This window comes from Salvelinus namaycush, chromosome 8 (genome assembly GCF_016432855.1).
Source record: "Salvelinus namaycush isolate Seneca chromosome 8, SaNama_1.0, whole genome shotgun sequence".
NCBI lineage: Eukaryota > Metazoa > Chordata > Actinopteri > Salmoniformes > Salmonidae > Salvelinus > Salvelinus namaycush.
In genome coordinates, this window is record NC_052314.1 from 13,053,811 (window position 1) to 13,076,824 (window position 23,014).

The 23,014-nt window shown below is 33.0% G+C and overlaps 1 protein-coding gene across 2 annotated transcripts; it reads left to right on the forward strand.

Annotated features, from left to right (window-relative positions):
• Positions 1-527: 527 nt before the first annotated feature.
• Positions 528-21,224, forward strand: LOC120051775 (protein PML-like). Of its 2 annotated transcripts, none has more exons than XM_038998665.1 (3): positions 528-574; positions 1,319-1,379; positions 20,286-21,224. In XM_038998665.1, the coding sequence occupies exons 2-3, from the start codon at positions 1,322-1,324 to the stop codon at positions 20,813-20,815; spliced, it is 588 nt and encodes a 195-aa protein (XP_038854593.1). In that variant the 5' UTR covers positions 528-574; positions 1,319-1,321; the 3' UTR covers positions 20,816-21,224. The 2 variants fall into 2 exon arrangements, with proteins under 2 accessions (XP_038854593.1, XP_038854592.1); XM_038998664.1 differs by lacking the exon at positions 528-574 and adding an exon at positions 752-1,142.
• The last annotated feature ends 1,790 nt before the right edge of the window (positions 21,225-23,014 follow it).

Here is a 23,014-nt window from a genome sequence, read left to right on the forward strand (position 1 = left end):
ACCAAACAAAAACATATTTAATTTTTACGTAGTAGCAACATTTCTAACTTATTTGCATTCGTTTTTACTTCCACTTATATGTTGACTTATCCATTGATGTTGTTTTTAAGTTTTCGCTGACTTTTCTTAGCGGATGTACAATCGTCGCGAATTGAGTTATGTGGAGTTTCAGGCCCCAGAGTGAACATAATTGTACAGTCGCAAAGCCAACTAAAAACGAGGGCTGAAGGGCTGCAAACTTCCCTTGTTTTGCTAATTATTTGGACCACCCTCCAAGATGGTGACGGGGATTTCCCCAAGGGCATAAGGCGAGGGTAAGTGGACTAGGGTGTGTCTTTTAAGTGTTTGGACAGCACACTATAGCAGGACCCAAGGGCTGAAATTCTAGATGTCTGCCCTTACTAAGGACATACAATTCGTGGTGACATAGTGTCCCCATGAGTGACAGAACACCGAGCCAATCACAGCGCAATGCTCCTATTTTTTTCTGGCTCGCCCAACAGAAAGCACTGATCTAGGCTGAAACACCAGCATTTTGGAACTGCCTTACTCAAGAAAACAAAAAAGAGACCATGTATGTATGCGGCTTTATTAACTCAATGATATATTTGACATTGTTTGCAAACTGATATGTGACAAGTATTAATGCCAAAATAACATGCAAAACAGGCAACCCCCCCCCCCTCAAAAATACAAAAACGGCCCAGAATGACGCGTCTGATCACGAGTCATTACAGCCGAAAGAATGAAACCACGCGAACGGTGTGTGGAATATTCTACAGTTGTTCGTTGTGTTGACGAAATCCTTCTGAAAGTAGTCATCTGACTGCAGTTGTTATTCTTCACTTCCCTCTAGCCCTTTTCTATACCAATGTCACGATGATTCATTAACGACACGAATGTCTTTTAAATTGTTTAATGTTGAGTAAGCATTGCCTGAAACGAAAGCAACTTTATATAAGTATCGATTCGCTCTTACCACCTGCCCATCCCTTGTGGCCCATCCCTTATGACCACCTGAATAAACTATTATTTACGAGTCACTATAATATAAAAGGGTACTTCATTCGACGGCAGACAGGATGATTTGAGAGACTATTTAGGATTTTGACAGCCTCGACGTCGTTATGCAGTCCTCTTTGGTAAGATCATGTTCCATTGATCAGTTGTTTATTTTATATCATTGACAAACGATTGTTTTAAAAAACGGTTTCGGAGAGTATTGCTATTATTTCAATCACTGAAAGTCAAGTCATAATGAAGATATCATACATTGATTAATGGTACCGATTTTACTGACTGTACTTTGCTTATCCAGGGTATGGGAGCAGTGTCTGGTGATACCGTAGTATTCTTTGATTTGGAGACTACCGGATTAGGTATTGTACAAAATATATACCTTTGTTTTTAATATTGTTAGGTTGATAGAATTCTTTACTGTTTTATGTTAAAAGCCTCTATAATAAGAATTTATGTAGTAGACTTACAGTAGTCTGAGGGGAACATCCATGGGTTGGAAAAGTACCCAATTGTCATACTTGAGTAAAAGTAAAGATACTTTAATAATCCATGATTAAAATTAAAGTCGCCCAGTAAAATACTACTTGAGTAAAAGTCTTTAAAGTATTTGAGTTTTAAATATAGTATACTTAAGTATCAAAAGTAAATGTAATTGCTAAATGTATAGTTAAGTATCAAAAGTAAAAGTATAAATAATTAAAAATTCCTTCAGCAAACCAGACGGCACAATTTCCGTGATTATTATTTTTTTTTTACGTATAGCCAGGGACACACTCCAACACTCAGACATAATTTACAAATAAATAATTTGTGTTTAGTGAGTCGGTCAGATCAGAGGCAGTAGAGATGACCAGGGAATGGGATGTTCTCTAGATAAGTGTGTGAATTGGACCATTTTTCAGGCCTGCTGAGTACTTTTGGGTGTCAGAGAAATTGTATGGAGTAAAAAGTACATTATTTTCTTTAGGAAGGTAGTGGAGTAAAAGTTGTAAAAAAAAATATAAATAGCAAAGTAAAGTCCAGATACCCCAAAAGACAACTTAAGTAGTACTTTAACGTATTTTTATTTAAGTACTTTACACCACTGGTAATAACTGCTTTGTTGTTGCATTCCCCTTTTAGTAGTAGACTATACACACAAAGTATTGTAAATGTTAGAGCTAAGAAACCCTGTATACATTACAATTCAGGAACTTTCTTTTGACTACTTTTAAAGCAAAATGTATTTACAGAATATTTGTGACAAAGATGTGCGTGGGTGTTTATAGAGAGACAATTTGATCCCTGCTTTCTCTATTAACGAAAGTGATGTGTGAAAACGAGTTCCTGATGTTGCGCAATATCTACTGGCTCACTTGATGGTCCAGGATAGCTATGTTCTCATATTTATCATCAATAAACCATATTATTTATGAGCCATTCACAATAGCAACAATCAACGTAGCCTTAACAAACCATTGGAAATAGAGCAACATGACACATGAGCCTGTGCTGGTATTATGATAAGGTATTATTATGAACTGCACACTATGGGCCCGATTCAGACTTAGAAAAGGTATGCCTTTCTTATGCACTTCTCAGTAGCTGGTATTCAGACTTAACTTATGTAGATGCGTAACGGGGTTTCAGGCGTGGTTCCCTTGCGTGCGCTGAATAAATGTAATTCAACCGCTGACAACCCTCCCACTTGCTGGCCATCAGATTTTCATGTGGAGTTTTCATTCAGTAGGGTTTATTTATCTACAGCCATCCCTTTAAATTTGGTGTACCTTTAATTAGTATTTGTATCGACAGACTCATATACTAGAATATATGGAATGGTTCTGAATATTAGGGATCGATTTTTTATTTTTTATTTGACCTTTATTTAACTAGGCAAGTCATTTAAGAACACATTCTTATTTACAATGACGGCCTACCCCGGCCAAACCCGCACGATGCTGAGTCAATTGTGCGCTGCCCTATGGGACTCCCAATCACGGCCGGTTGTGATACAGCCTGGATTAAAGAAAGCCACGTAAAGACACACATATTCTTCTTAATCTTCTTGACAGCACCAATTGGTAGATTTAAAAAAATACTCTGATAATTGTATTTAGGGTTTGGAAAGTATTCATGAATAATACACATAAAAAAAGATTTGGAAAGCTTTTACGAACAAAATATAATGGTGAATCAAAAATAGTGGTTTGATTCATCCTGAAAGTTGCCATATTCAAATGTTCCAACTCTTGAAATATTGGAAGATGAGAAAAGTGTACAATAGGGGTTGAACAGTAGTCCTATAAATCTACCCAAATAATACTAATTCCTCCCTAACCATGGAACTGTGAGGATAACGGTACTGTACAGTCGTCAGTTATAAAGTTGAGGAAACTAACACTAAAGAGAGAGTTATAAATGTAAGGAAACTAACACTAAAGAGAGAGTTATAAATGTGAAGAAACTAACACTAAAGTGACAGTTATAAATGTGAGGAAACTAACACTAAAGTGACAGTTTTAAATGTGAAGAAACTAACACTAAAGTGAGAGTTATAAATGTGAGGAAACTAACACTAAAGAGAGAGTTATAAATGTGAGGAAACTAACACTAAAGTGACAGTTATAAATGTGAGGAAACTAACACTAAAGAGACAGTTATAAATGTGAGGAAACTAACACTAAAGTGACAGTTATAAATGTAAGGAAACACACTAAAGTGACAGTTATAAATGTAAGGAAACACACTAAAGTGACAGTTATAAATGTAAGGAAACTAACACTAAAGTGACAGTTATAAATGTAAGGAAACTAACACTAAAGAGACAGTTATAAATGTGAGGAAACTAACACTAAAGTAACAGTTATAAATGTGAGGAAACTAACACTAAAGTGACAGTTATAAAGTTGAGGAAACTAACACTAAAGTCACAGTTATAAATGTGAGGAAACTAACACTAAAGTAACAGTTATAAATGTGAGGAAACTAACACTAAAGTGACAGTTATAAAGTTGAGGAAACTAACACTAAAGTAACAGTTATAAATGTGAGGAAACTAACACTAAAGTGACAGTTATAAATGTGAGGAAACTAACACTAAAGTGACAGTTATAAAGTTGAGGAAACTAACACTAAAGTGACAGTTATAAATGTGAGGAAACTAACACTAAAGTAACAGATATAAATGTGAGGAAACTAACACTAAAGTGACAGTTATAAATGTGAGGAAACTAACACTAAAGTGACAGTTATAAATGTGAGGAAACTAACACTAAAGTCACAGTTATAAATGTGAGGAAACTAACACTAAAGAGACAGATATAAATGTGAGGAAACTAACACTAAAGTGACAGTTATAAATGTGAGGAAACTAACACTAAAGTAACAGATATAAATGTGAGGGAACTAACACTAAAGAGACAGTTATAAATGTGAGGAAACTAACACTAAAGTGACAGTTATAAATGTGAGGAAACACTAAAGTGACATTTATAAATGTGAGGAAACTAACACTAAAGAGACAGTTATAAATGTGAAGAAACTAACACTAAAGTCACAGTTATAAATGTATGGATCTAACACTAAAGTGACAGTTATAAATGTGAGGAAACTAACACTAAAGTGACAGTTATAAATGTGAAGAAACTAACACTAAAGAGACAGTTATAAAGTTGAGGAAACTAACACTAAGAGACAGTTATAAATGTGAGGAAACTAACACTAAAGTGACAGTTATAAATGTGAGGAAACTAACACTAAAGAGACAGTTATAAATGTGAGGAAACTAACACTAAAGTCACAGTTATAAATGTGAGGAAACACTAAAGTGACAGTTATAAATGTGAGGAAACTAACACTAAAGTGACAGTTATAAATGTGAGGAAACTAACACTAAAGTCACAGTTATAAATGTGAGGAAACTAACACTAAAGTGACAGTTATAAATGTAAGGAAACACACTAAAGTGACAGTTATAAATGTAAGGAAACTAACACTAAAGTGACAGTTATAAATGTAAGGAAACTAACACTAAAGAGACAGTTATAAATGTAAGGAAACTAACACTAAAGTGACAGTTATAAATGTCAGGAAACACACTAAAGTGACAGTTATAAATGTAAGGAAACTAACACTAAAGTGACAGTTATAAATGTGAGGAAACTAACACTAAAGTGACAGTTATAAAGTTGAGGAAACTAACACTAAAGTGACAGTTATAAATGTGAGGAAACTAACACTAAAGTGACAGTTATAAATGTGAGGAAACTAACACTAAAGTCACAGTTATAAATGTGAGGAAACTAACACTAAAGAGACAGATATAAATGTGAGGAAACTAACACTAAAGTGACAGTTATAAATGTGAGGAAACTAACACTAAAGTAACAGATATAAATGTGAGGAAACTAACACTAAAGAGACAGTTATAAATGTGAGGAAACTAACACTAAAGTGACAGTTATAAATGTGAGGAAACACTAAAGTGACAGTTATAAATGTGAGGAAACTAACACTAAAGTGAGAGTTATAAATGTGAGGAAACTAACACTAAAGAGAGAGTTATAAATGTGAAGAAACTAACACTAAAGTGACAGTTATAAATGTGAGGAAACTAACACTAAAGTGACAGTTTTAAATGTGAAGAAACTAACACTAAAGTGAGAGTTATAAATGTGAGGAAACTAACACTAAAGAGAGAGTTATAAATGTGAGGAAACTAACACTAAAGTGACAGTTATAAATGTGAGGAAACTAACACTAAAGAGACAGTTATAAATGTGAGGAAACTAACACTAAAGTGACAGTTATAAATGTAAGGAAACACACTAAAGTGACAGTTATAAATGTAAGGAAACACACTAAAGTGACAGTTATAAATGTAAGGAAACTAACACTAAAGTGACAGTTATAAATGTAAGGAAACTAACACTAAAGAGACAGTTATAAATGTGAGGAAACTAACACTAAAGTAACAGTTATAAATGTGAGGAAACTAACACTAAAGTGACAGTTATAAAGTTGAGGAAACTAACACTAAAGTAACAGTTATAAATGTGAGGAAACTAACACTAAAGTGACAGTTATAAATGTGAGGAAACTAACACTAAAGTGACAGTTATAAAGTTGAGGAAACTAACACTAAAGTGACAGTTATAAATGTGAGGAAACTAACACTAAAGTAACAGATATAAATGTGAGGAAACTAACACTAAAGTGACAGTTATAAATGTGAGGAAACTAACACTAAAGTGACAGTTATAAATGTGAGGAAACTAACACTAAAGTCACAGTTATAAATGTGAGGAAACTAACACTAAAGAGACAGATATAAATGTGAGGAAACTAACACTAAAGTGACAGTTATAAATGTGAGGAAACTAACACTAAAGTAACAGATATAAATGTGAGGAAACTAACACTAAAGAGACAGTTATAAATGTGAGGAAACTAACACTAAAGTGACAGTTATAAATGTGAGGAAACACTAAAGTGACAGTTATAAATGTGAGGAAACTAACACTAAAGAGACAGTTATAAATGTGAAGAAACTAACAATAAAGTCACAGTTATAAATGTATGGATCTAACACTAAAGTGACAGTTATAAATGTGAGGAAACTAACACTAAAGTGACAGTTATAAATGTGAAGAAACTAACACTAAAGAGACAGTTATAAAGTTGAGGAAACTAACACTAAGAGACAGTTATAAATGTGAGGAAACTAACACTAAAGTGACAGTTATAAATGTGAGGAAACTAACACTAAAGAGACAGTTATAAATGTGAGGAAACTAACACTAAAGTCACAGTTATAAATGTGAGGAAACACTAAAGTGACAGTTATAAATGTGAGGAAACTAACACTAAAGTGACAGTTATAAATGTGAGGAAACTAACACTAAAGTCACAGTTATAAATGTGAGGAAACTAACACTAAAGTGACAGTTATAAATGTAAGGAAACACACTAAAGTGACAGTTATAAATGTAAGGAAACTAACACTAAAGTGACAGTTATAAATGTAAGGAAACTAACACTAAAGAGACAGTTATAAATGTAAGGAAACTAACACTAAAGTGACAGTTATAAATGTCAGGAAACACACTAAAGTGACAGTTATAAATGTAAGGAAACTAACACTAAAGTGACAGTTATAAATGTGAGGAAACTAACACTAAAGTAACAGATATAAATGTGAGGAAACTAACACTAAAGTGACAGTTATAAATGTGAGGAAACTAACACTAAAGTGACAGTTATAAATGTGAGGAAACTAACACTAAAGTCACAGTTATAAATGTGAGGAAACTAACACTAAAGAGACAGATATAAATGTGAGGAAACTAACACTAAAGTGACAGTTATAAATGTGAGGAAACTAACACTAAAGTAACAGATATAAATGTGAGGAAACTAACACTAAAGAGACAGTTATAAATGTGAGGAAACTAACACTAAAGTGACAGTTATAAATGTGAGGAAACACTAAAGTGACAGTTATAAATGTGAGGAAACTAACACTAAAGAGACAGTTATAAATGTGAAGAAACTAACACTAAAGTCACAGTTATAAATGTATGGATCTAACACTAAAGTGACAGTTATAAATGTGAGGAAACTAACACTAAAGTGACAGTTATAAATGTGAAGAAACTAACACTAAAGAGACAGTTATAAAGTTGAGGAAACTAACACTAAGAGACAGTTATAAATGTGAGGAAACTAACACTAAAGTGACAGTTATAAATGTGAGGAAACTAACACTAAAGAGACAGTTATAAATGTGAGGAAACTAACACTAAAGTCACAGTTATAAATGTGAGGAAACACTAAAGTGACAGTTATAAATGTGAGGAAACTAACACTAAAGTCACAGTTATAAATGTGAGGAAACTAACACTAAAGAGACAGTTATAAATGTAAGGAAACACACTAAAGTGACAGTTATAAATGTAAGGAAACTAACACTAAAGTGACAGTTATAAATGTAAGGAAACTAACACTAAAGAGACAGTTATAAATGTAAGGAAACTAACACTAAAGTGACAGTTATAAATGTCAGGAAACACACTAAAGTGACAGTTATAAATGTAAGGAAACTAACACTAAAGTGACAGTTATAAATGTGAGGAAACTAACACTAAAGAGACAGTTATAAATGTGAGGAAACTAACACTAAAGTGACAGTTATAAAGTTGAGGAAACTAACACTAAAGTCACAGTTATAAATGTGAGGAAACTAACACTAAAGTAACAGTTATAAATGTGAGGAAACTAACACTAAAGAGACAGATATAAATGTGAGGAAACTAACACTAAAGTGACAGTTATAAATGTGAGGAAACTAACACTAAAGTAACAGATATAAATGTGAGGAAACTAACACTAAAGAGACAGTTATAAATGTGAGGAAACTAACACTAAAGTAACAGTTATAAATGTGAGGAAACTAACACTAAAGAGACAGTTATAAATGTGAGGAAACTAACACTAAAGTGACAGTTATAAATGTGAGGAAACACTAAAGTGACAGTTATAAATGTGAGGAAACTAACACTAAAGAGACAGTTATAAATGTGAAGAAACTAACACTAAAGTCACAGTTATAAATGTATGGATCTAACACTAAAGTGACAGTTATAAATGTGAGGAAACTAACACTAAAGTGACAGTTATAAATGTGAAGAAACTAACACTAAAGAGACAGTTATAAAGTTGAGGAAACTAACACTAAGAGACAGTTATAAATGTGAGGAAACTAACACTAAAGTGACAGTTATAAATGTGAGGAAACTAACACTAAAGAGACAGTTATAAATGTGAGGAAACTAACACTAAAGTCACAGTTATAAATGTGAGGAAACACTAAAGTGACAGTTATAAATGTGAGGAAACTAACACTAAAGTCACAGTTATAAATGTGAGGAAACTAACACTAAAGTGACAGTTATAAATGTAAGGAAACACACTAAAGTGACAGTTATAAATGTAAGGAAACTAACACTAAAGTGACAGTTATAAATGTAAGGAAACTAACACTAAAGAGACAGTTATAAATGTAAGGAAACTAACACTAAAGTGACAGTTATAAATGTCAGGAAACACACTAAAGTGACAGTTATAAATGTAAGGAAACTAACACTAAAGTGACAGTTATAAATGTGAGGAAACTAACACTAAAGAGACAGTTATAAATGTGAGGAAACTAACACTAAAGTGACAGTTATAAAGTTGAGGAAACTAACACTAAAGTCACAGTTATAAATGTGAGGAAACTAACACTAAAGTAACAGTTATAAATGTGAGGAAACTAACACTAAAGAGACAGATATAAATGTGAGGAAACTAACACTAAAGTGACAGTTATAAATGTGAGGAAACTAACACTAAAGTAACAGATATAAATGTGAGGAAACTAACACTAAAGAGACAGTTATAAATGTGAGGAAACTAACACTAAAGTCACAGTTATAAATGTGAGGAAACACTAAAGTGACAGTTATAAATGTGAGGAAACTAACACTAAAGTGACAGTTATAAATGTGAGGAAACTAACACTAAAGTCACAGTTATAAATGTGAGGAAACTACACTAAAGTGACAGTTATAAATGTAAGGAAACACACTAAAGTGACAGTTATAAAATGTAAAGGAAACTAACACTAAAGTGACAGTTATAAATGTAAGGAAACTAACACTAAAGAGACAGTTATAAATGTAAGGAAACTAACACTAAAGTGACAGTTATAAATGTCAGGAAACACACTAAAGTGACAGTTATAAATGTAAGGAAACTAACACTAAAGTGACAGTTATAAATGTGAGGAAACTAACACTAAAGAGACAGTTATAAATGTGAGGAAACTAACACTAAAGTGACAGTTATAAAGTTGAGGAAACTAACACTAAAGTCACAGTTATAAATGTGAGGAAACTAACACTAAAGTGACAGTTATAAATGTGAGGAAACTAACACTAAAGTGACAGTTTATAAAGTTGAGGAAACTAACACTTAAAGTAACAGTTATAAATGTGAGGAAACTAACACTAAAGTGACAGTTATAAATGTGAGGAAACTAACACTAAAGTGACAGTTATAAAGTTGAGGAAACTAACACTAGAGGGAAACTAACACTAAAGAGGACAGTTATAAATGTGAAGAAACTAACAATAAAGTCACAGTTATAAATGTATGGATCTAACACTAAAGTGACAGTTATAAATGTGAGGAAACTAACACTAAAGTGACAGTTATAAATGTGAAAAAACTAACACTAAAGAGACAGTTATAAAGTTGAGGAAACTAACACTAAGAGCAGTTAAATGAGGAAACTAACACTAAAGTGACAGTTATAAATGTGAGGAAACTAACACTAAAGAGACAGTTATAAATGTGAGGAAACTAACACTAAAGCACAGTTATAAATGTGAGGAAAACTAAAAGTGACAGTTATAATGTGAGGAAACTAACACTAAATGACAGTTATAATGTGAGGAAACTAACACTAAAGTCACAGTTATAAATGTGAGGAAACTAACACTAAAGTGACAGTTATAAATGTAAGGAAACACACTAAAGTGACAGTTATAAATGTAAGGAAACTAACACTAAAGTGACAGTTATAAATGTAAGGAAACTAACACTAAAGAGACAGTTATAAATGTAAGGAAACTAACACAAAGTGACAGTTATAAATGTCAGGAAACACACTAAAGTGACAGTTATAAATGTAAGAAACTAACACTAAAGTGACAGTTATAATGTGAGGAAACTAACACTAAAGTAACAGATATAAATGTGAGGAAACTAACACTAAAGAGACAGTTATAAATGTGAGGAAACTAACACTAAAGTGACAGTTATAAATGTGAGGAAACTAACACTAAAGTCACAGTTATAAATGTGAGGAAACTAACACTAAAGAGACAGTTATAAATGTGAGGAAACACTAAAGAGACAGTTATAAATGTGAGGAAACTAACACTAAAGAGACAGTTATAAATGGAAGGAAACTAACACTAAAGAGACAGTTATAAATGTCAGGAAACTAACACTAAAGAGACAGTTATAAATGTGAGGAAACACTAAAGGGACAGTTATAAATGTGAGGAAACTAACACTAAAGAGACAGTTATAAATGTGAGGAAACTAACACTAAAGAGACAGTTATAAATGTATGGATCTAACACTAAAGTGACAGTTATAAATGTGAGGAACCTAACACTAAAGTGACAGTATAAAAAAACTAGATAAGTTATAAATGGAGGAAATTAACACTAAATAAATTTAAAAGGGGAGGACATACATAAGTTAAAAGAGGGAGACAGTTTATTATAAATGTAAGGAAACTAACACTACTAAAGTAAAGTGAGGACTAATTTAAATGTCAGTTATAAAGGCCCCATAAACACTTAAAGTGACAGTTATAAATGTAAGGAAAATCTTAACACTAAAGGAGACAGTTATAAATGTAAGGAAAACTAACACTAAAGTGAACAGTTATAAATGTCAGGGGAAACACTACTAAGCTGGTACAGTTAAATATGTAAGGTAAACTAACACTAAAGTGGGACATTTATAAATGTGAGGAAACTAACACTAAACGTAAACAGTATATAAATGTGAGGCAACTAACACTAAAGTGACAGTTTATAAATGTGAGGAAACTAACACTAAAGTGACAGATTATAAATGGAGGAAACTAACACTAAAGTCACAGTTATAAATGTGAGGAAAACTAACCACTAAAGAGACCAGATATAAATGTGAGGAAACTAACGACTAAAGTGACCAGTTATAAAGGTGAGGAAAACTAAACACTAAAGTAACAGACTATAAATGTGAGGAAACTAACACTAAAGAGACAGTTATAAATGTGAGGAAACTAACACTAAAGTGACAGTTATAAATGTGAGGAAACACTAAAGTGACAGTTATAAATGTGAGGAAACTAACACTAAAGAGACAGTTATAAATGTGAAGAAACTAACACTAAAGTCACAGTTATAAATGTATGGATCTAACACTAAAGTGACAGTTATAAATGTGAGGAAACTAACACTAAAGTGACAGTTATAAATGTGAAGAAACTAACACTAAAGAGACAGTTATAAAGTTGAGGAAACTAACACTAAGAGACAGTTATAAATGTGAGGAAACTAACACTAAAGTGACAGTTATAAATGTGAGGAAACTAACACTAAAGAGACAGTTATAAATGTGAGGAAACTAACACTAAAGTCACAGTTATAAATGTGAGGAAACACTAAAGTGACAGTTATAAATGTGAGGAAACTAACACTAAAGTCACAGTTATAAATGTGAGGAAACTAACACTAAAGTGACAGTTATAAATGTAAGGAAACACACTAAAGTGACAGTTATAAATGTAAGGAAACTAACACTAAAGTGACAGTTATAAATGTAAGGAAACTAACACTAAAGAGACAGTTATAAATGTAAGGAAACTAACACTAAAGTGACAGTTATAAATGTCAGGAAACACACTAAAGTGACAGTTATAAATGTAAGGAAACTAACACTAAAGTGACAGTTATAAATGTGAGGAAACTAACACTAAAGAGACAGTTATAAATGTGAGGAAACTAACACTAAAGTGACAGTTATAAAGTTGAGGAAACTAACACTAAAGTCACAGTTATAAATGTGAGGAAACTAACACTAAAGTAACAGTTATAAATGTGAGGAAACTAACACTAAAGAGACAGATATAAATGTGAGGAAACTAACACTAAAGTGACAGTTATAAATGTGAGGAAACTAACACTAAAGTAACAGATATAAATGTGAGGAAACTAACACTAAAGAGACAGTTATAAATGTGAGGAAACTAACACTAAAGTCACAGTTATAAATGTGAGGAAACACTAAAGTGACAGTTATAAATGTGAGGAAACTAACACTAAAGTGACAGTTATAAATGTGAGGAAACTAACACTAAAGTCACAGTTATAAATGTGAGGAAACTAACACTAAAGTGACAGTTATAAATGTAAGGAAACACACTAAAGTGACAGTTATAAATGTAAGGAAACTAACACTAAAGTGACAGTTATAAATGTAAGGAAACTAACACTAAAGAGACAGTTATAAATGTAAGGAAACTAACACTAAAGTGACAGTTATAAATGTCAGGAAACACACTAAAGTGACAGTTATAAATGTAAGGAAACTAACACTAAAGTGACAGTTATAAATGTGAGGAAACTAACACTAAAGAGACAGTTATAAATGTGAGGAAACTAACACTAAAGTGACAGTTATAAAGTTGAGGAAACTAACACTAAAGTCACAGTTATAAATGTGAGGAAACTAACACTAAAGTAACAGTTATAAATGTGAGGAAACTAACACTAAAGTGACAGTTATAAAGTTGAGGAAACTAACACTAAAGTAACAGTTATAAATGTGAGGAAACTAACACTAAAGTGACAGTTATAAATGTGAGGAAACTAACACTAAAGTGACAGTTATAAAGTTGAGGAAACTAACACTAAAGTGACAGTTATAAATGTGAGGAAACTAACACTAAAGTAACAGATATAAATGTGAGGAAACTAACACTAAAGTGACAGTTATAAAGTTGATGAAACTAACACTAAAGTGACAGTTATAAAGTTGATGAAACTAACACTAAAGTGACATTTATAAATGTGAGGAAACTAACACTAAAGTGACAGTTATAAATGTCAGGAAACACACTAAAGTGACAGTTATAAATGTAAGGAAACTAACACTAAAGTGACAGTTATAAATGTGAGGAAACTAACACTAAAGAGACAGTTATAAATGTGAGGAAACTAACACTAAAGTGACAGTTATAAAGTTGAGGAAACTAACACTAAAGTCACAGTTATAAATGTGAGGAAACTAACACTAAAGTAACAGTTATAAATGTGAGGAAACTAACACTAAAGTGACAGTTATAAAGTTGAGGAAACTAACACTAAAGTAACAGTTATAAATGTGAGGAAACTAACACTAAAGTGACAGTTATAAATGTGAGGAAACTAACACTAAAGTGACAGTTATAAAGTTGAGGAAACTAACACTAAAGTGACAGTTATAAATGTGAGGAAACTAACACTAAAGTAACAGATATAAATGTGAGGAAACTAACACTAAAGTGACAGTTATAAAGTTGATGAAACTAACACTAAAGTGACAGTTATAAAGTTGATGAAACTAACACTAAAGTGACATTTATAAATGTGAGGAAACTAACAGTAAAGTGACAGTTATAAATGTAAGGAAACTAACAGTAAAGTGACAGTTATAAATGTAAGGAAACTAACAGTAAAGTGACAGTTATAAAGTTGAGGAAACTAACACTAAAGAGAGAGTTATAAATGTGAGGAAACTAACACTAAAGAGACAGTTATAAATGTGAGGAAACTAACACTAAAGAGACAGTTATAAATGTGAGGAAACTAACACTAAAGTGACAGTTATAAATGTGAGGAAACTAACAGTAAAGTGACAGTTATAAATGTGAGGAAACTAACACTAAAGTGACAGTTATAAATGTGAAGAAACTAACAGTAAAGTGACAGTTATAAATGTGAGGAAACTAACACTAAAGTGACAGTTATAAATGTGAGGAAACTAACAGTAAAGTGACAGTTATAAATGTGAGGAAACTAACACTAAAGTGACAGTTATAAATGTGAAGAAACTAACACTAAAGAGACAGTTATAAATGTAAGGAAACTAACACTAAAGTGACAGTTATAAATGTGAGGAAACTAACACTAAAGTAACAGTTATAAATGTGAGGAAACTAACACTAAAGTGACAGTTATAAAGTTGAGGAAACTAACACTAAAGTAACAGTTATAAATGTGAGGAAACTAACACTAAAGTGACAGTTATAAATGTGAGGAAACTAACACTAAAGTGACAGTTATAAAGTTGAGGAAACTAACACTAAAGTGACAGTTATAAATGTGAGGAAACTAACACTAAAGTAACAGATATAAATGTGAGGAAACTAACACTAAAGTGACAGTTATAAATGTGAGGAAACTAACACTAAAGTGACAGTTATAAATGTGAGGAAACTAACACTAAAGTCACAGTTATAAATGTGAGGAAACTAACACTAAAGAGACAGATATAAATGTGAGGAAACTAACACTAAAGTGACAGTTATAAATGTGAGGAAACTAACACTAAAGTAACAGATATAAATGTGAGGAAACTAACACTAAAGAGACAGTTATAAATGTGAGGAAACTAACACTAAAGTGACAGTTATAAATGTGAGGAAACACTAAAGTGACAGTTATAAATGTGAGGAAACTAACACTAAAGTGACAGTTATAAAGTTGATGAAACTAACACTAAAGTGACATTTATAAATGTGAGGAAACTAACAGTAAAGTGACAGTTATAAATGTAAGGAAACTAACAGTAAAGTGACAGTTATAAATGTGAAGAAACTAACACTAAAGAGACAGTTATAAAGTTGAGGAAACTAACACTAAAGTCACAGTTATAAATGTATGGATCTAACACTAAAGTGACAGTTATAAATGTGAAGAAACTAACACTAAAGAGACAGTTATAAAGTTGAGGAAACTAACACTAAGAGACAGTTATAAATGTGAGGAAACTAACACTAAAGAGACAGTTATAAATGTGAGGAAACTAACACTAAAGTCACAGTTATAAATGTGAGGAAACACTAAAGTGACAGTTATAAATGTGAGGAAACTAACACTAAAGTGACAGTTATAAATGTGAGGAAACTAACACTAAAGTCACAGTTATAAATGTGAGGAAACTAACACTAAAGTGACAGTTATAAATGTAAGGCAACACACTAAAGTGACAGTTATAAATGTAAGGAAACTAACACTAAAGTGACAGTTATAAATGTAAGGAAACTAACACTAAAGAGACAGTTATAAATGTAAGGAAACTAACACTAAAGTGACAGTTATAAATGTCAGGAAACACACTAAAGTGACAGTTATAAATGTAAGGAAACTAACACTAAAGTGACAGTTATAAATGTGAGGAAACTAACACTAAAGAGACAGTTATAAATGTGAGGAAACTAACACTAAAGTGACAGTTATAAAGTTGAGGAAACTAACACTAAAGTCACAGTTATAAATGTGAGGAAACTAACACTAAAGTAACAGTTATAAATGTGAGGAAACTAACACTAAAGTGACAGTTATAAAGTTGAGGAAACTAACACTAAAGTGACAGTTATAAATGTGAGGAAACTAACACTAAAGTGACAGTTATAAATGTGAGGAAACTAACACTAAAGTAACAGATATAAATGTGAGGAAACTAACACTAAAGAGACAGTTATAAATGTGAGGAAACTAACACTAAAGTGACAGTTATAAATGTGAGGAAACACTAAAGTGACAGTTATAAATGTGAGGAAACTAACACTAAAGTGACAGTTATAAAGTTGAGGAAACTAACACTAAAGAGAGAGTTATAAATGTGAGGAAACTAACACTAAAGAGACAGTTATAAATGTGAGGAAACTAACACTAAAGAGACAGTTATAAATGTGAGGAAACTAACACTAAAGTGACAGTTATAAATGTGAGGAAACTAACAGTAAAGTGACAGTTATAAATGTGAGGAAACTAACACTAAAGTGACAGTTATAAATGTGAAGAAACTAACAGTAAAGTGACAGTTATAAATGTGAGGAAACTAACACTAAAGTGACAGTTATAAATGTGAGGAAACTAACAGTAAAGTGACAGTTATAAATGTGAGGAAACTAACACTAAAGTGACAGTTATAAATGTGAAGAAACTAACACTAAAGAGACAGTTATAAATGTAAGGAAACTAACACTAAAGTGACAGTTATAAATGTGAGGAAACTAACACTAAAGTGACAGTTATAAATGTGAGGAAACACTAAAGTGACAGTTATAAATGTAAGGAAACTAACACTAAAGTGACAGTTATAAATGTGAAGAAACTAACACTAAAGTGACAGTTATAAATGTGAGGAAACTAACACTAAAGAGACAGTTATAAATGTGAGGAAACACTAAAGTGACAGTTATAAATGTGAGGAAACTAACACTAAAGTGACAGTTATAAATGTGAGGAAACTAACACTAAAGTGACAGTTATAAAGTTGATGAAACTAACACTAAAGTGACATTTATAAATGTGAGGAAACTAACAGTAAAGTGACAGTTATAAATGTAAGGAAACTAACACTAAAGTGACAGTTATAAATGTGAAGAAACTAACACTAAAGTGACAGTTATAAATGTGAAGAAACTAACACTAAAGTGACAGTTATAAATGTGAGGAAACTAACACTAAAGTGACAGTTATAAATGTGAGGAAACTAACACTAAAGAGACAGATATAAATGTGAGGAAACTAACACTAAAGTGACAGTTATAAATGTGAGGAAACTAACACTAAAGAGACAGATATAAATGTGAGGAAACTAACATTAAAGAGACAGTTATAAATGTGAGGAAACTAACACTAAAGTGACAGTTATAAATGTGAAGAAACACTAAAGTGACAGTTATAAAGTTGATGAAACTAACACTAAAGTGACAGTTATAAATGTGAGGAAACTAACAGTAAAGTGACAGTTATAAATGTGAAGAAACTAACACTAAAGAGACAGTTATAAATGTGAAGAAACTAACACTAAAGTGACAGTTATAAATGTGAGGAAACTAACACTAAAGTGACAGTTATAAATGTGAGGAAACACTAAAGTGACAGTTATAAATGTGAGGAAACTAACACTAAAGTGACAGTTATAAATGTGAGGAAACTAACACTAAAGTGACAGTTATAAAGTTGATGAAACTAACACTAAAGTGACATTTATAAATGTGAGGAAACTAACAGTAAAGTGACAGTTATAAATGTAAGGAAACTAACACTAAAGAGACGGTTATAAATGTGAGGAAACTAACACTAAAGAGACAGTTATAAATGTGAGGAAACTAACACTAAAGAGACAGTTATAAATGTGAGGAAACTAACACTAAAGAGACAGTTATAAATGTAAGGAAACTAACACTAAAGAGACAGTTATAAATGTGAGGAAACTAACACTAAAGAGACAGTTATAAATGTGAGGAAACTAACAGTAAAGTGACAGTTATAAATGTAAGGAAACTAACACTAAAGTGACAGTTATAAATGTGAGGAAACTAACACTAAAGTGACAGTTATAAATGTGAAGAAACTAACACTAAAGAGAGAGTTATAAATGTGAGGAAACTAACAGTAAAGTGACAGTTATAAATGTAAGGAAACTAACAGTAAAGTGACAGTTATAAATGTGAGGAAACTAACACTAAAGAGACGGTTATAAATGTGAGGAAACTAACAGTAAAGTGACAGTTATAAATGTAAGGAAACTAACACTAAAGTGACAGTTATAAATGTGAGGAAACTAACACTAAAGTGACAGTTATAAAGTTGATGAAACTAACACTAAAGTGACATTTATAAATGTGAGGAAACTAACAGTAAAGTGACAGTTATAAATGTAAGGAAACTAACACTAAAGAGACGGTTATAAATGTGAGGAAACTAACACTAAAGAGACAGATATAAATGTGAGGAAACTAACACTAAAGTGACAGTTATAAATGTGAGGAAACTAACACTAAAGTGACAGTTATAAAGTTGATGAAACTAACACTAAAGTGACATTTATAAATGTGAGGAAACTAACAGTAAAGTGACAGTTATAAATGTAAGGAAACTAACACTAAAGAGACGGTTATAAATGTGAGGAAACTAACACTAAAGTGACAGTTATAAATGTACTGTATGTATAGTGGCTAATATTTAGCAAATTGGGGAAAAAATACTGTGAAAAGTCCAGACAATTATACTGAACCAAAATATAAATGCAACATGTAAAGTGTTGCAAGGATCTGTACACAATTCCTGGAAGCTAAAAATGTCCCAGTTCTTCCATGACCTGCATACACACCAGTATGTTTGAGATGCTCTGGATCGACGTGTACGACAGCGTGTTCCAGTTCCAGCCGTTGAAGAGGAGTGGGACAACATTCCACAGGCCACAATCAACAGCCTGATCAACTCTAAGCGAAGGAGATTTGTCGCGCTGCATGTTGCAAATGGTCACACCAAATACTGACTGGTTTTCTGATCCACGCCCTACTTTTTTTTTAAGGTATCTGTGACCAACAGATGCATATCGGTATTCCCAGTCATCTGTATTCCCAGTCATGTGAAATCCATAGATTAGGGCCTAATGAATGTATTTCAATAGACCAATTTCCTTATGAACTGTAATTCATTAAAATCGTTGTGTTTATATTTTTGTTCCGTGTCAAACATTCTAGAAATCATAAAACAACTCTGTAGGTTTGGCGCTGTACTGTCATGGCTACAGAAGCCTATAGCGTGGATCTCCACATTTCATCCCTGCCCCCCAGAATTTCATAAACGTCACAGTGGAAAAGGGGATATGTTGATATGCTTCTGTTTGCTGCCATTTGACTGGTTTCACATTTGTCTCCACATTTGTTTCCAGCGATCATACGGCTATATTTACAATCCCCCTTATCCAAACGGCTTAATCATTTACCTAGCTCTTATCAATAGCTCTTATCAATAGCTCTTATCAATAGCTCTTATCAATTAGTAAATTACAGTGCATGGATAATGGTGTTATTTCTATTGGGGGGGAAAAGGAAAGTAGATGTTATTCCACTTGGAACAGACAGGTTGCTCGACTTTATTCATCGTGCGTAAAGGTGAATTATGAGGGAATCAAGTCATGGTCAGAATACGGTGTATCTGTAGGACACACCTCCTCCACCTCCTTTGATCTCCACCCCAAACGAATAGCGGGTGAATAGCATTATCTCATGCTTAAATTCAAGGTCAGAAATATGTGTAGGGAAAAAAGTGCATAAAAAGGGAATTATGTTCCACTTACCTACAATTTACCTCAGGTCAAAATTCCACCTCTATTAGAATACAGGTGCTGCATTACTCATAAATGTTTTTGACACAGAACCAAAAGGTCTTCTCCTACAGGGACAGCCGAGGCACACTTTATTGTTTTAGTTACCACCTCTGTTCATATTTCACATGTGAATCCAGCCTTGTCACAATACTGGCAAGTATTCAACCTACTAACCAATAACCCTAACCCCTCCTAACCTTAACCCAACTGTGAATAGAGTTTAACAGGGCATAAGGGTAAACGGTACTGTCCTTTAAATGTGACGGAATCTCCATCTACCTCCATAGACACATCCGTGTGTGACATCATCCAGCTGTCGGCCATCAGCGGGGAGAGGACATTCAACGTGTACTCTGTTCCTCGTTGCAACATGACGGACGAGGCCTCCAGTGTCACAGGGTTCACCGTCAGGGACCACCGGACCCTGCTCCTACACGGTCGACGGGTGGAAACCATCCCCCTCAGGGAGGCCCTCACCTCCTTCATCTCCTTCCTCAGCTCCTTCCACGAGCCCCTGCTGGCGGCCCACAATGCCCGGCGCTTCGACTGTCCCGTGCTGGCCAGGGCTCTGAGGAAATGCTCCCTGATGGACGAGTTCCAGGAAGTAGTGTCTGGTTTCCTAGATACTTTCAGGATTAGTAAGGAGATGTTTCCATCCACACGGACCGGGTACTCTCAGAAGTCCTTGGTGAGGGTGTTCCTCAAGAAGACGTACGAGGCTCACAACGCCTTGGAGGATGTCAAGGCCCTGCAGGAGCTCTATCAAAAATGGAGTCCCAGCCAGGAACTGGTGCGCCGTCACACCTTCCCCCTGTAACATGCCTCTAACCCATACACTAGAAGGGCTTACTGATTGAGGGAAGCATCTGTAAAAAAATATATATATAATAATATTTTATTACACATGCAGGTTTTTTCAGTGTTTTCATACTGTATTTCCACAGTTACTTGTTTCTGATTGAGGGAAGCATCTGTAAAAAAAATAAACATATAATATTTTATTACACACGCAGGTTTTTTGTGTGCCCTGGTCTTTCCTGTGCATATAGTACTTTTGTGGAGGATCTTGTCCACAGTATAAAAATAAGAAAATGTAACTGTAATATTGTCATGTACAATTTTAGCAAACAATAATCATGTGGTAGCGTGTGTAAAAAATGTTTTTTAAACATGCTTTATAAAATTGTAATATTTGAAAATGGTTATTAATTAAAGTCTGAAACAGGTTTAGGATTTTTGTTGTCTTCTTGGTTCCACTGTAAACATATATGAAGAACTATATTAACTTTTAACATGGCACACCTGTTGATTGAAATGCATTCCAGGTGACTACCTCATGAAGCTGGTTGAGAGAATGCCAAGAGTGTGCAAAGCTGTCATCAATGCAAAGGGTGGCTATTTGAAGAATCTCAAATATAAAATATATTTTGATTTGTTTAACCCTTTTTTGATTACTACATGATTCCATATGTGTTATTTCATAGTTTTGATGTCTTCACTATTATTCTACAATGTAGAAAATAGTAAAAAGTAGTGTATATAGTGTGTATATTTAGTGTATATTTTCAAAGGAAAAGCTAAGAACATTAACAACTTCGTAGTTAAGAACACTTCTTAGGGCTAGGCCCTTTTTTCTCCACTTCCTGTCTGAATGACGTTCCCAAAGTAAACTGCCTGTAGCTCAGGCCCTGAATCCAGGATATAGATACAATTGGTACCATTGGAAAGGAAACACTTTGAAGTTTGTAGAAGTGTTAAAATAATGTAGAAGAATATAACACAATAGATATAGTATGAGAAAATCCAAAGGAAAACCAACCAGAATTTTTTTTTGAGAGACCAACCTCTTAGAACTTCAAGAGAAAGGTCATATTGAAAATTAGCTCCCTGGATGCAATTCCTATGGCTTCCACAGGGTGTCAGCAGTCTATGTTCAAGGTTTCAGGCTTATAACTTTAAAAATTAATAAGAAATATCATTTTTTACAGAAGGACACAGTCTTGGAAATTCGTGTTTGCGCGCACTATGAAGACATTACGCACCTGCTAAAATCGGTTTCCTATTGAACATTTTTTATTTTATTTATTTCACCTTTATTTAACCAGGTAGGCAAGTTGAGAACAAGTTCTCATTTACAATTGCGACCTGGCCAAGATAAAGCATAGCAGTTCGACACATACAACAACACAGAGTTACACATGGAGTAAAACAAACATACAGTCAATAATACAGTATAAAAATAAGTCTATATACAATGTGAGCAAATGAGGTGAGATAAGGGAGGTAAAGGGGAAAAAAAGGCCATGGTGGCGAAGTAAATAGAATATAGCAAGTAAAACACTGGAATGTTAGATTTGCAGTGGAAGAATGTGCAAAGTAGAGATAGAAATAATGGGGTGCAAAGGAGCAAAATAAATAAATAAATACAGTAGGGGGAGAGCATACTTCTTTCCGTAAGAAATATTATAGTTTGATTACATTTTAGGGTATCTGAAGAGTAAATAGAAACATATTTTGACTTGTTGAAACAAAGTTTAGGGCTAGATTTTCAGATTCCTTTCTCTGCATGTTGAACAAGTGGATTACTCAAATCGATGGCGCCAACTAAACAGACTTTTTGGGATATAAAGAAGGATTTTATCTAACAAAACGACACTACATGTTATAGCTGGGAACCTTTGGATGACAAATCAGAGGAAGATTTTCAGAAAGTAAGTGAATATTTAATCGTTATTTGTGAATATGAAACCTGTGCTGGTGGAAAAATATTTTGATGTGGGACGCCGTCCTCAAACAATCGCATGGCGTGTTTTCGCTGTAATAGCTACTGTAAATCAGATAAGTGCAGTTAGATTAACAAGAATTTAAGCGTTCAGCCGATATAAGACACTTATATGTAGATAAATGTTTAAAATCCATATTATTTATGATTATTTATTTGAATTGCGGGCCCTCCAGTTTCACCGGAAGTTGTCCCTCTAACGGGACCCCTAGCCCTAAGAAGATTTATTAAGGA

Coding starts and splice junctions, on each gene's coding strand:
- LOC120051775 (XM_038998664.1), top strand. Junction 1,380..20,285: donor TTTGGAGACTACCGGATTAG/GTATTGTACAAA, acceptor CTACCTCCATAG/ACACATCCGTGTGTGACATC.